Below are 15,129 nucleotides of genomic sequence, written 5' to 3' on the forward strand. Positions count from 1 at the left end.
AGTTGCATTAGAATTGAAATTAATTAAAAATTTTAAATAATATATTTATAATAAATTTTAAATAAATTTTTAAAGAGGAAAAAAAAAGAAAAGAATTATTTTAAGAGAATTGAAAAATAGAAAAGAAGATGAAAAGGAAAATAGAGAGAAAAATAAATAGAAACGGGAAAATTTTGTGAGAAAAATATTTCTCCGAATCGAAGATGAAAAATAGTGAAATGTAAATGAAAATTCCTTTGACAAATAATAATAAACAATTTTTATATTCAGTTCCCGGCGAGGTTGAGAATCTCCAGTTTCTAAATATCAGCGATCGAGCATTAACAGTGAAATGGAATTCGCCGAAAGAAATAAACGGAATTCTTATAGCCTATCAATTGAAATATATGATTAAAGATTTGCCCGGATCATTACGAGTTGAAAATTTAACTTCCGAAATTCATTCCGTTAAAGTTGAACATCTTCAGGTAATTTTATTTTTAATAAAAACTTTTTTTTTTCTTTTAATACTTTTAAATAAGTTCTTTATAATTTTTTGGTTTCTTTTTTAGGCAACGACTCACTATCGTTTCGAAATCGTTGCTTGGACATCGAAAGGCCCCGGAAAATCGAGTATAGCAATTATTCAATCGGGAATCGAACCCGTTTTGCCCGAGCCACCGACGAAATTGGCCTTGTCAAATATCGACGCATTTTCCGTTGTTTTACAATTTACGCCCGGATTTAATGGCAATTCTTCTATTACAAAATGGACAATTCAAGTGAGTTGTAAATTTTAATACGAAGACATTATTTTTAATAAATTATTTTTTATTAATAATTATTTTCCATTATTATGAATTATTTTCTATTATTATTAATTATTAATATTAATTAGTTTAAAAGAAAGATTGTTTCTCAATTTTCGTTTAAATCTCGAATTTTTCAGTTTTATTTAATTTTTTTCTTTTTGCCATTAGGCGCAAACGAGTCGCAATACGACGTGGCATACAATTGACGAAATCTCTGATCCTGACTACGATACAAATACAATAAACGTTCAGGGATTGACGCCATTCATGCAGTATAAATTGCGATTAATTGCAAATAATGTTGTGGGAAGTTCACCGCCTTCGGAGCCGACAAAACAGTTTCAAACAATTCAAGCGCCGCCGTCGCATCCACCGAGGAATGTCACCGTCCGGGCAATGAGTGCGACGGAATTACGAGTTCGATGGATCGTGAGTTTCTTTATTTTTCTCGAGTTTTATGCAAAATGGAAAAGTTCTTTTTAAAAAAAAATCCTTTTTACCTTTCAAGTATAAGATTAAAATTTCCTTTTTCTGTTTCCCTCTACAGCCACTGCAGCAAATTGAATGGTACGGAAATCCAAGGGGTTACAATGTGACATATAAAGAATTACGAACAAATAAATCGAAAAGTATTAGCATTGACGATCATACGGCGAATTCTTATGTTCTGGAGAATATGGAGGAATTTGCCCTCTACGAAGTTGTGATGCAGGCATTTAATGATGTTGGTTCATCGTCATCGAGTCCAAAGGCAATTGAAAGAACGAGAGAATCTGGTGAGGAGAAGAAAAATTATTTACTTTATTTTTTTTTTTTTTTAAACTTTGGAAAAGAGAAGAAAAATTATAATTTTCTATTTCCGTAGTTCCGTCGATGGGACCAATGAATGTTGTGGCAAACGCGACATCATCGACGACAATTGTCGTTAAATGGGGCGACGTACCAACGAAAGATCAAAATGGACAAATCGAAGGTTTCAAAGTTTATTATGGGGCGAAGAGTCGCTCGCCGTTTCAATATAAAAATATTCCCAGTAATAGTACATTCACAACGACATTGACCGAGCTCAGGAAATACGTGCAATATCATATTCAAGTTTTGGCCTACTCGAGATTGGGAGACGGCGCTTTGAGCGTTCCGCCGATTAGGGTGCAAACTTTTGAAGATGGTGAGAATTTATCTGCTTTTATTATTTAATTATTATTCTCTATTTCTATTTTATTCGTTTTTAATTTATTTTCTCGTTTTTCTATCTTTATTCCTTTTTTATTGTACTTTATTTGTAACTAGTTTTATTCTATTTTTAACAGTACCCGGTCCACCGTCGAATGTCTCGATTCCCGATGTTTCGTTTTCAACGGCGAGAATTATTTGGGACACGCCCGAAGATCCAAATGGAGAAATTCTCGCTTATAAAGTTATGTTTCATTTAAATAGTTCCAGCGAAAAACCATTTTCCAAAGAATTTCCCGCTTCGGAACGAACTTTCACGTAAGAATTTACTTTCATCGAAATTCTACATTCTACAAACATAGAAATTATATTTTGAATTTTTCCAGAATTTTTATTAATTTATTTCAATGGAAATTATAATTTTTACTGAATTTGTTTTATTTTTACTAAATTATAAACAAATTATGTACAAAATTATTAATTTTTATTTATATTAATTTGTTACTTTATGTATGTTTGTTATTAATATTTTCAGTGCCACGGAATTGCAAGCCGAGAAGTATTACATGTTCTCAGTGACGGCCCAGACCCGATTGGGATGGGGTAAAACTGCCTATGCACTTGTTTTGACGACAAATAATCGAGAACGCCCGCAGCCGCCTTCAATGCCGCAAGTCAGCAGATCGCAAGTTCAAAGTCGACAGATTACCTTCAATTGGATTCCAGGACGCGATGGTTTTGCTCCACTCAGGTGAGATACATGCAATATATTTCAAACTTAATTAAATTTTAAAAGAGTTGTGTTTACAATGTTCATAAATAGATCAAATTCAAAAAGTTTTAATTTAAAATTTAATAAAATTTCTGTTTTCCAGGGAAAAATGGTATTAATATTTAATGATGAATAATATATTTAATAAGTTTTTAAACATTCGTTTAGAAACAACTGTGGTCGTCCAAAAGAATTCAGTTATTTGAAAAACATTTTAATTATTTTTTAAATAATAAAAATTCTACAGGAATTCAAGTAACAATTTTTTTTTATAAATATTTTTGCAATAATTCAATTATTTTCATAAATAGAAATTTTTTTTATGGAGATTCAATTATTTTCATAATTAAATAATAAAATTTTTTTTTAGAAATTCAATTATTTTTACTAATAATAAAACTCATCGCAGAATTTATATTATTTTTAATAAAATTTCAATCGAATTCCTAGAAAAAAGTAATTATTCTTAAAATTTTTATTAAAATTCGTCAAAAAAAATTCAATTATTTTTACTAATAATAAAACTCATCGCAGAATTTATATTATTTTTAATAAAATTTCAATCGAATTCTTAAAAAAAAGTAATTATTCTTAAAATTTTTATTAAAATTCGTCAAAAAAAATTCAATTATTAAAAAATTTGTTAAATTTAATTTAATTTAAAATTAAATTTTAAGAAACATTCAATTATTCAATAAATTTACTTTTTTATTTAAATAATTGATTTCTCGTAGAATTTTCTAATAAAAAATTAATTGGAAAATGAATTTCAGTTAAAATTTTGGATTATAATTGAATATTAAAAGCAGTATAGCATGAATTTTTAGAAATAATTGAATTTTGAAAAGGTTTCAAATTAAAATCTGTAAAAATTTGAATTTTTCATACTTTTATCTGATAATTCTGTAGAATTAATTTGTTTGAAAAAGTTTTATTTAAATTCTGTTGAAATTAGTTGAATTTTTTCATATAATATTTAATATTATTTTAAAAATGTTAACGCTCTTCCTCGAAAAAATTCAATTATCACGATAAATATTCAAATTCTTCCACAAAAATTCAGTTTTTCCAGGAATTTCTAATAAATGTTCTGAATTAAAAAATTAATATATTAAGAATCATTGATTTCTTAAGAGGAATTTAATCAAAACATTTGAAAATAATTGATTTTTTTCGAAGAATTAAAATAAAACGTTTGAAAATAATTGCATTTATCAGGGAATTGATTTGAAATTGTATTAAAAATAATTGAAATTCTCTGAAGAATTTTATTATTTATTGAATTCTCGATACGAATTCTATTAAATTTTATTAAATAATTGAATTCCTGTAAAAATTGTTATTATCTATTTGTTGATATAATTGAATTCTTGGGAAGGATTTTATTAAAATTTTTGAAAATAATTGAATTTTTTTAAATCATTTTATTGAATTTTAAAAGAATAATTTAATTATTTCTCCTTCACTATAATTAATTATTTCGAATAATTTAGTTAAAATTGTATTAAAAATAATTGAATTCTTGCAAAAAAATCTCCTGTTTATTAAAATAATTGAATTCTTATAAAGAATTTTATTAATACTCTTAAAAATAATTAAATTCCAAAACATTTTTTTTAATTTCTGAAAATTTAATTGTGAAGAATTTCTTTGAATTTTTTTAATAATCAATTTTATTAATAACTGTAGTAAATAATTATATTATTAAATTTTATTAAAATTATTTATTGCTGTAAATTAAATTCTTTTTCGAACAAAATTATAAGTGTTTTCGTAAATATTACATTCTTTTCAAGAATTTCTTGGGACTTTTTTTTTTAAATACTGGAGTTTCTTTAATAATTTTAATTGAAAATTTTGAAAATAATTGAATTTCAGAAAGAATTTCTTTCAATTTTTTCTAATAATCGTGTCTGTTAATAAAATTGTACTTAAAAATATGATCTTATAAAACAAAATTATCAACACTTTGAGAATAGTAATTGAATTCTTTTAAAAAGTAATTTAACGAATTTTTAAAAGTAATTGAATCCTTTCGAAATATTTTATTAAAATTGTATATTAAAAATAATTGAATTCCTGGGAAAAATTTTTATGATTTTTAAAAATAATTTAACTCTTGCGAAGAATTTTACTATATATTTTTAATTAAATCGTTTCAAAGAATTTTATTAAAATCGTATTAAAAATAATTAAGTTCCTGTGTTGAATTTTTCTATTTATAAAAATAATTGAATTTTTCCAAAGAATTTATTATTTATGAAAACAATTGAATTCTTGACAAGAATCTTATTAAAATTTTTGAAAATAAGAAACAATCGTAATTAATTAGTAAATTAGTTAATAATTGAATTTATTGAATTTTGAATTTGAAATTATTCAAAAATTAAAGTCAATATTTGAAAATAAAAAATTTTTGTAATTTGCATAATACTGATGATAATAATAATAATAATAATAATAGTAAAACGAACATGGCGTTACGCGCGCGTAACATTTGCTAGTATAATATAATAATGAGAATAATAACAATATTTATTAATATAAATTTATCTTATTTTTCATTTAATTGCGTAGGTATTACACGATCCAAAAATCGGAAAATTCCGGACCATTCCAAACAATTCCGGAAAGAGTGAATCCATCGTTGACTTCCTATACGGCGAATAATTTGAAGCCATTCACGAATTATCAGTTTCGAATTCAAGCGACAAATGATATTGGACCTTCTGCGTGGAGCGCGGAATCGAGTCAGGTTCAAACTTTGCCTGCAGGTTTGTTTCACTTTATCTTCTTTTTCTTCATTTTTATTTTTTTTTTATTGTATTGATTAATAAGAAGAATTAAAAATATATATTTATATAATTCTTCTTTTACTTTTTGTTCGATTCCTTAAACTCTTTAACAAAATTGTAATTAATCTAGAACTATTTATTTATTTATTTAAATTCAATAATTTAATAAAAATTAATAAATTTGTACAGCCCCAGCTAAAGGTGTGACGGGACTAAAAGTCGTTCCAATCACAACAACTGGTATCGAAGTTTATTGGAACATGATTGAGGAAATTCATTGGAGCGGCGATCACGTGACTGGCGGCTATCGCGTTGTCTATCAAATTGTCTCCGATTTTCCAACTGCAATTCAAGCAACGCCCAAGGAGGAGATTATGGGCATTAATGTGAGTTTAACGGAGCAAATTAATTTTAAACGAAAAAAGAAAGCTGGACAATTTATATATTTTTGTAAAAAAAAAAGAATAATAATTTAGAAAACAATAATTATAGAAATAAATAAATAATGTTAATTAATGTTAATTTAATGTTTTCTTTTTGCAGCAAACAAAAATGACGTTGACGGATTTAACGGAGGACAAAAATTACGAGATTATTGTTGTGCCATTTAATTCAGAGGGTGAGGGCCCACCGAGTCCTCCGGTGACGGTTTATGTTGGCGAAGCCGTTCCAACCGGTGAGCCGCAACATTTGAAGGCCGAATCAATTTCTTCGACTGAAGTTCTACTTCATTGGAAACCGCCGCAGGCGAATATGCAAAATGGCGATTTACTCGGTTACAAGGTCAATATTATTTTTTACTTCTATTTTTTTTTACTTATTCTAGTAATTAATTGTTTATTTGTAAAATATTTTTTCGATTCATATGTTTGTAAAGAACGCAATTTTGTACTTTTTTTCTTTAATTAAAAAATTGTAGTTTTAAAAAAAAGTACAAAGAAATAAGAACGTAGAAAAGTACAAAAAGGTAAACAAAAATAGAAAAAGTAAGGAAAGTACAAAAGTAGAGAAAGTATAAAAAATACAAAACTAGAAAAAAAAACAAAAATACAAAAAATACAAAAACAAAAGAACACAAAAGTAGAAAAAATGGAAAAAGTGCAAAAGTACAAAAAGATAAAGAAAAAATACAAAAATAGAAAAGCACAAAAGTAGAAAAAAATAGAAAAAGTACAAAAAGGTAGAAAAAGGTAGAAAAAGTGCAAAAAGTACAAGAAGTAGAAAATTACAAACGTTTTTATTTGCATTTTCCTTTTTGCAGATTTTCTATCTCGTGACGGATTCGCCGCAAGCATTGGAGGGCAAACAAGAGGAGGAAATTGAAGTTGTTCCCGCGTCATATTTAACGCACAGCCTCGTTTTTCTCGATAAATATACGCAATATCGAATTCAAGTATTGGCCTTTAATCCAGCTGGCGATGGACCAAGAACACCGCCAATCACAGTGAGAACAAAGCAAGATCTTCCTGGACCATGTCATAATTTACAATTCACCGAAATAACAATGACAAATCTTCGCGTCTCCTGGGATCCGCCAAAAATGCGTAACGGCGAAATTATCGGCTACATTGTCACTTACGAAACTGCCGAGCAAAATGATCGTGAGTTTTTTTTTCTCCCCTATTTAAAAATTCTAGTTATTAACATTAATTTAAATATTTAGTCGCAGACAATAAATTATTATACGAAACTATTTTCCTAATTTTTATGTATTAAAAAAATTGTATTTTTCTTTTGCGCAGGTTTTAGCAAACAGGTGAAACAAAAAGTGACGGAAACGAGTTTATTGGTGCAGCCATTGGAGGAGGAAGTGATGTATACTTTTGTGGTGAGAGCGCAAACAATTGATTTTGGCCCGCCAATATCGGGAAATGTGACAACCGGGCCGCAAGAAGGTTCGCCAATGGTTCCAAGTGAATTGGCAGTTTCAAAAACTGTCTCAAGTGTTGATCTTCAATGGAAAAATGGCGCTTCCGGCAAGGGTCCGATTTTGGGATATTACATTGAAACCAGACGCAAAGGTAGAAATTGTTTTACTATTTAAAGTTTTCAAAAAAAAAAAAGTAATTGAAAAACAAAATAATAATAATATTTAGGTATTTAATAATACAATAAAATATTTTTTCTGTTCTTTATCAACTCGATTCAAGTCTCAGAAGAGTGGCAGCATTGTAAGTGTGATTTTCGCACACTAAAATTTAATATTGTTTGTCGCATGTTTTTGCTGTTTTTATCGTTTCTCTTTTTGTTTAATTTTTTTTTTTTTTTTTTTTTTTTTTTTTTTATAATGGCAAAATTTTTTAATCGCTTTTTTTCATTGTTCGTTATTTTTTTTGTTTATTATTATTATTTTTTAATGCGCCAATTTTGCTTTAAATGTTATGAAGAGTTTATGTAAACAGCATAATCATTTTAATTAATTTTCATTTGCTCTTCATTTTTTTCGCTCCTTTTTTTAAATAATTAAATTTTTTTTCGTATTTAAAATTCAAACCTTAATTAATTATTACATTCGATTGCATCGTATTTTTGCTTTTTTTAACATTATTCTTAAATATTTTCATAATTTTTCACAACTATCATTACATCATTTTTATTTCCAATTTATTTATTTAGAATTAATAATAATTAATAATAATTAATAATAATAATTAATAATAATAATTAATTCTAATTCATAAATTTTGGTATTTATATTCGAAGATATTTTATGTATTCGAAAAACAAACAAGACGAAACTATTATTAATTTTTTATTATTTGACAAAAATATGTACATTTTCAGTAAATCTTCCAATTATTTTCATTTTTTAATTTAAAATTTCTAATTTTATTTTAAAATAAGAAAAAATCTGTTTTATTTTTCTTTAAATCCAGTTTAGAATTTTATTACTAATTTATATTTTTTTTTCTTCATTTTATTGCTTTAAATTTTTTTCCAAATTTTATATTTGTATTTTTTTTTTAAATTTAAATCTTGTATTTTATTTTAGAAAATTTTATTCTCGAAATGTATTTTAATTTTCCATTGAAAATTTTCATTCGATTATTATTTTTTTTGCAGCATTTTATTGAAATAATTATTTACCATTTTAATTTTAAGAAAAAAGTGAAAAACTTGAATTTGAATTTTAAAAATGTAATGATTTTTTTTTCTTTTTATTAATTTTAGATGACACACGGTGGCAGACGATTGTGAAGAGCAGCAATGGACCATTAAATGAGTACACAGTCTCTTATCAAAATTTATTGCCATCAACTTCATATTTATTCCGTATAATCGCTTACAATCGTTATGGAATCAGTTATCCTGCATATTCGAGCGAAACGGTAAATACATTTTTCTTCGTTTTTATAATATTTATACGTAACTTTAACAATTTTAAATAAAAAAGGAATTTTTACTCTTTAAATAAGAGAATTGACATAATTTTTATATAATGAATAAAGAAATAAATTATTGTTTTGATTTTGTGTAAAAATACAGTTTCTAGTTTGAAATTAAGTCAAGAGGTTGATTTCTGTTTTAAAAAAAAGTGCTTTATGGTTTTTTTCCACTTGTTTCAGATACTCACACCGTCGAAATTGTATTTAGAGTACGCTTACCTACAGCATAGACCATTCTACCGACAAACGTGGTTTATGGTGAGTTTAGCGTCAGGTTCAGTGATTGTCCTCGTTATGGTTGTCGCTGTTCTCTGCGTTAAGAGCAAGAGCTACAAATACAAACGTGAGTATTCAAAAAAAGTAATTAAAATATTAAAACAAACCACAATGTTTCATATAGTGTTCCAAAGTTGACATTTTCAAATATTTTTAAAAATAAACTCAAATTTTTGAATATAACTTCAGATTATTTAAAAATTTCTTTGAAATAATTCAATTACTTTTATTAATAGTAAAATTCATCGCAGGAATCCAATTATTTTTGTAAATAGTAAAATTCTTCGAAGGAATTCAATTATTCCTTTTATTAAAAAATTCACAATTTTTTGATAAAATTTCACGAAGGATTCAATTATTTTTCGAAAAATTTTTCGAAATAAATCAATTTATTTCCTTAAATTTTGGTAAAATTCTTGTCAAAATTTCAAAAATTTCCCTCAATTCAATGATTTTCAATATTTGCTATTTTAATAAAATTCTCCAAAAGAATTCAATTATATAAAAAATATTTTGATAAAATTCTACGCGGACATTTAATTATTTTCAAAAATACATAAAAATTTCACATGAATACAATTATTTCCAAATTTTTTAAAAATTTCTTCACAATAATTCAATTATTTTCATAAATAACATAATTCTTTTTAGAAATTCAATTATTTTCAAAAAAATAATAAAACAATTTTTGCTACTTACAAAAATAATTGAATTTTTACGAAGGATTTATTAAAATTTTACAAAATAATTGGAATTTTTCAAAAAATGTTATTAAACATTTTTTTAAAAATTGAATTTTTTCATGAAATTTTATTACAATTGTATTCAAAATAATTGAATTTTTTTGAAAAATTTTACATCAAATTGAAAAAAAGGAAATTTAGAAATTTAACGAAATTTATTGAAAAAAATTAAATTTTTGACAAGATTTTACTATTTAAATAAATATAATTGAATTGTTTCGAAAGCTTCTCTAATATTTTAGAAAATAATTGAATTCTATCTCGAAATTTTATTAAAATTTTGTTGAAAATACTTGAATTTTTGTAAAAAATTTTACTTACTTTTAAAAAGAATTGAATTCTTCCGAAGAATTATAATAAAATTTTTGAAAATTTAAACAATAATAATTAATTATGTACTTAATAAATCAATTTTAGTAAAATTCGGAAAATTTATAAAATTTATACAATGAAAAACTGTCAATTTTGGAAAAATTAACATAAATAAAATTGAGATTTTAATATTTTAAAATTTCACCTTTCTTTTCAGGAATTTTTAGTAAAATTTAGTTACTTTTAATAAAATTTATAAATTTTAGTAAAACTTATAAAGTATTAGTGGAAATTTTGTAAATTTTAGCAAAAATGAACATTAATGGTAGCAACATTTAAATTTGAAATATTTTACTATTTTGGAAAGATATTTAAGTAAAATATAGTAAATTTTACTGTTTTTTTAAAGAAATTACGTAAAATTGAGTAAATTTTACTAGTTTTCTTGTTCATTTTAATAAAATTTCATTACTTTTAATAACATTTAGTAAATTTTAAGAGTAAATTTTTTTTTCGAAATTTATTTAGTAAACTTTAGAAAATTTTTAAAAAATTTGTAAATTTAATGCAAAATTTGTAAATTTTAGAAAAATTAACATTGATTGTAGCAAAATTGAATTTTTTAAATATTTTACTACTTTGGAAAGAAATTTCAGTAAAATATAGTAAATTTGATTAAAAATTCATTAAATTTTAGTAAAAATTTGTAAATTTGAGAAAAAATTAACATTTATTGTCGTTAAAATTTAAATGTTTAAACATTAAAAACATTTGCTAGTTTATAATTTATAAATAATATAAAGAAAAAAAGAATATTTTAAAAAATAAATAAACTTTTAATTTTGAAATTTGCAGAAGAAGCGCAAAAAGTCCTCGAGGAATCAATGGCAATGGATATTGACGATCGTCAATCGTCCGATCTTGAATTATATCGTTCGCGACAAACTGGCAGCGGACTGAACATTGGCAATGGCTGTGGAACTCTAGGCAAACGTGGAACCCTATCGAGAAAGGCAATGCATCCACCGCCACCGGCCGCACTCTACGGTAAATCGCCGCCACGACCATCGCCAGCGTCGGTTGCCTATCACAGCGACGAGGAGAGTCTCAAGGGCTACGACGAGAATCCCGATGACAGTAGTGTCACTGAGAAACCCTCGGAAATAAGTTCCACCGATTCGCAAGCGTCCGAAAGTGAAAATGAATCGGTACAATCAGATCCGCATTCATTTGTCAATCATTATGCGAATGTTAATGATTCATTGCGACAATCGTGGAAGCGACAGAAACCAGTGAGAAATTATTCATCGTACACGGACTCTGAGCCAGAGGGCAGTGCTGTTGTTAGTTTAAATGGCGGTCAAATAATAATGAATAATATGGCGAGATCGCGTGCACCACTTCCTGGTTTCTCTTCATTTGTATGATAAAATCTCAAATTTTCTGAGAGGAAGAATTTTTTTGTTTTTTTTTATTATTTCGTTAGACCGCACGGAAGAAAAAGAGTTAAGGTAATTTTTTTCCTATTTAAAAGAATACAATTGAAATTTTTTTTTTGTAAAATTTGCTAAGTTTTACTATTTCTAGAGAGTAAAATTGAGTTGGAAATATAATTTTTTACTGAATTTTACTTTTAGAAATTAGTAAAATTTACATTAACAAAAATGGTTTAAAGTTAAAATTGATTTTAAAAAAGGCGCAAAACTCAAAGAGCGAAGTTTTACTATTTCTATAGAGTAAAATTGAGTTGGAAATAAAATTTTTTACTGAATTTTACTTTTAGAAATTAGTAAAATTTACATTAACGAAAATGTTTAAAATTTATTTAAAAAAAAAAAGATACAAAATTCAAAGAACGAAGTTTTACTATTTCTAGAGAGTAAAATTGAGTTGGAAATAAATTTTTTTACTGAATTTTACTAAAATTTACTCTTAGAAATTGGTAAAACTTACATTAACGAAAATGGTTAAATATTAGAATTTATTTTAAAAAAAGACGCAAAATTCAAAGAGTGAATCCGACTAGAGTAAATTTTATTCAAATTTGGTAAATTTTACTGAAACTCACTTGGAAAATAGTAAAATTTGTATATAATCTACGGAAATGAAAAAAAAATGATAAAAATTAGTAAAATTTGCAAAGAAAAATGTACAAATTTTGACTATAATTTTTCTCTTTAAAAAAAAGTCAAATTAACAGAAAAAAAATAAAATTTCAGTTTAGAAATTTTACTATTTCTAAAATAAATATTACTAAAAATTTCTAAATTTTAAATTTACTAAATTTACACTCTGAAAATAGTAAAATTTGCAAAAAAAATGAGTAAAATTATTCAAAATTTAAATTTTACTACGATTATTGTTATTTTAAAAAGAAAAAAGGAAAAAAACGACAAACATTATTATAGTAAAATTTATTAATAAATTTTATTATAGTAAAATTTACTAAATTTTCTTAAAATTTACAAGGAAATTAGTAAAATTTACTAAATGGTGTTAAATTTTACAGAAAATTTATTTTAAAGATAGTAAAAATTTAAAGATTTTTAATTTTTTACAACGATTAATAATTTTTCTGAAATTTAATAAATTAATAAATTTTAGTACAATTAACAAAATGTCAAAAAAAATTAGACTCAATTTTAAATTTTTTACTAAAATTTTGTTTCGAAAATAGTAAAATTCTTAAAAAATTTAAATTTTACTAAATTTTTTCGAGTAAAATATTTATTCAAAATTTCTTTCGAAATTAGTAAAATTTGGAAAAAATTTTTATTTTAACAACTATTGTTAATTTTTCTAAAATTTACAAGTTTTGACTAGAATTTCATAAAATTTTAGTACAATTTACTATATTTTACTGAAATTTCTTCGCAAAATAGTAAAATATTTAAACATTTTAATTTTGCTGCAATTAATGTTAAATTTTTGAAAAATTTGCAAATTTCTATAAAATTTTGAATTTTTTAAAAAATTTCCTTACGTTTATTAAAGAAATATCGAAAAAAATTCTACTGGTAAAATTCACTAAATGTTACTAAAATTCATTAAATTTTATTAAAATTTACAAAAAAACGTTGAATTTACTAAATTTTTAGAGTAAATTTTTTTTATTGAAATCTCTTTCCAAAATTGTAAAATTTTAAAATTCAACTATAATTTAATGTTAATTTACCTGAAATTTATAAAATTTTAACTAATATTTCCCCTAATATTTTATAAATTTTACTAGAATTTACACTAAAAAATTCATTAAAATTGAAAGAAATGCGCAAAAAAAATTTAAAGAGTAAATTTTACAACAGGCGAAGTAAATTTTACTAATTTTTACTGAAATTTACTTCGAAACTGGTAAAATTTACCATTTCGGAAATTAGTCAAAATTTGTGAAAAAAATAAGCAGAATTTTTTAAAGAGTAAATTTTACAACAGGCGAAGTAAATTTTATTATAATTTTTACTGAAATTTACTTCGAATCTGGTAAAATTTACCACCTCGAAAATTAGTCAAAATTTGTGAAAAAAATAAACAGAATTTTTTAAAGAGTAAATTTTACAACAGCCGAAGTAAATTTTACTAATTTTTACCGAAATTTACTTCGAAAATGACAAAATTTACCCTCAAGAGCTAAAAAAATTTGATAGAAATTTGTAAAATTTTCTAAAGTGTAAATTTTTCTGATATTTTCTCCTCGAAAGTAATAAATTTGGTCTCTTTCGTAAAAATTGTCAAAAATGCAAAAAAATTTTCCAAAGTGTAAATTTTACTACTTATGAGGTGAAAATTTTCTTAAATTGCACTATAAAAATTACTCTTTAAGGGCATTTGAACCTTGATGACGTTACACTTTGTGCAAAGCATGTGTGACGTCATCAAGGTTCAAATGCCCTTAAAAATATTAAATTCTACACTCAAAGAAATAGTGAAAATTACCCTAAAAAATTTGTAGAAACAAATTATTTTATTTTTCTAAATAGTAAAAATTACTTTATTCATTTATTTTCCGTGCCCCGAAAAGAAAAATTTATTAAAATCTAAAAATTATCGAAAAATAGTAAAAAATTATGAGTCAAAAATTAATTATTATCAAAGTAAATATGTTTTCTAAAAATAATTTTCTTTTTTTTAATTGATTTTATATTCGAACCAAATTTATTATTAATCTCCGACTTTCAAGCTAATAATTAATTAATTAATATTTTTGTTAAAAACTATTTGGTTTTGAGAAACTGATTTAATTTGACAATAATAATTTTGATTAATTGTTATTATTTTCGATAATAAGAAGCAAATAAATTTTTTTCGTCCAATTTAAATAAAAATGAAAAGAAACAAACCCTTTTTATTGTGATATCGACTTATTTATATATACAATTTATATTATATAATATAATATAGAAAAAAGAAAAAAAACGCGATAGTTAGAAATAAAGTTCGTTTTTCTTTTTTTTCACTTCATTTCAAAGAAAATGGAGATTAAAATGAAAATTAATGAAAAATAAACTCCTCGTGATTTAAGTTATACTTCTGTGATCCGAGGGTTTCTCTCCCAATGTATTATTGCATTGCCGGCAATAATTAATAATTAATTAATTAACTAACTAATTAATTAATAAAACTCTGTATAGAAAAAAAAATTTGATCTCGAAACTCCTTTTTTCTCAAACTTAATTAATTATCTAATATACGGAAAAAAGGATTTCTTTTCAAATATTCGAAAATTTGCAGAAAAAAAATGCCAATTTTTATTTTCTTGCAAACAACTAGCAATATTTAAATAAGCGAATTTGTATTATTATTTTTTTTGTACTTTTCAATTTTTGTACTTCTCTCGATGCCTAGTATTTTATATATGAAAAGAAAAATAATAATAATAATGAT

The 15,129-nt window shown here is 24.3% G+C and overlaps 1 protein-coding gene across 3 annotated transcripts in view; it reads left to right on the top strand.

Moving 5' to 3' along the window:
• The window catches only part of LOC122503931 (protein sidekick), an 83,170-nt gene extending 70,772 nt beyond the window's left edge, over positions 1–12,398 (top strand). For 2 of the 3 annotated variants that reach the window (XM_043614704.1, XM_043614706.1), the window contains 16 exons: positions 271–467; positions 552–761; positions 960–1,220; positions 1,339–1,567; positions 1,657–1,959; positions 2,102–2,282; positions 2,500–2,715; positions 5,314–5,510; positions 5,721–5,917; positions 6,075–6,314; positions 6,793–7,132; positions 7,274–7,552; positions 7,682–7,702; positions 8,703–8,860; positions 9,098–9,260; positions 11,104–12,398. In XM_043614704.1, coding sequence (XP_043470639.1) covers positions 271–467; positions 552–761; positions 960–1,220; positions 1,339–1,567; positions 1,657–1,959; positions 2,102–2,282; positions 2,500–2,715; positions 5,314–5,510; positions 5,721–5,917; positions 6,075–6,314; positions 6,793–7,132; positions 7,274–7,552; positions 7,682–7,702; positions 8,703–8,860; positions 9,098–9,260; positions 11,104–11,675 — 3,764 coding nt within the window. In that variant the 3' untranslated portion in view covers positions 11,676–12,398. The remainder of the gene's footprint in view (positions 1–270; positions 468–551; positions 762–959; positions 1,221–1,338; positions 1,568–1,656; positions 1,960–2,101; positions 2,283–2,499; positions 2,716–5,313; positions 5,511–5,720; positions 5,918–6,074; positions 6,315–6,792; positions 7,133–7,273; positions 7,553–7,681; positions 7,703–8,702; positions 8,861–9,097; positions 9,261–11,103) is intronic. The other variant, XM_043614705.1, reaches the window with a different exon arrangement.
• The last annotated feature ends 2,731 nt before the right edge of the window (positions 12,399–15,129 follow it).

Source organism: Leptopilina heterotoma, unplaced genomic scaffold (genome assembly GCF_015476425.1).
Source record: "Leptopilina heterotoma isolate Lh14 unplaced genomic scaffold, ASM1547642v1 Lhet_275, whole genome shotgun sequence".
Taxonomy (NCBI): Eukaryota; Metazoa; Arthropoda; class Insecta; order Hymenoptera; family Figitidae; genus Leptopilina; species Leptopilina heterotoma.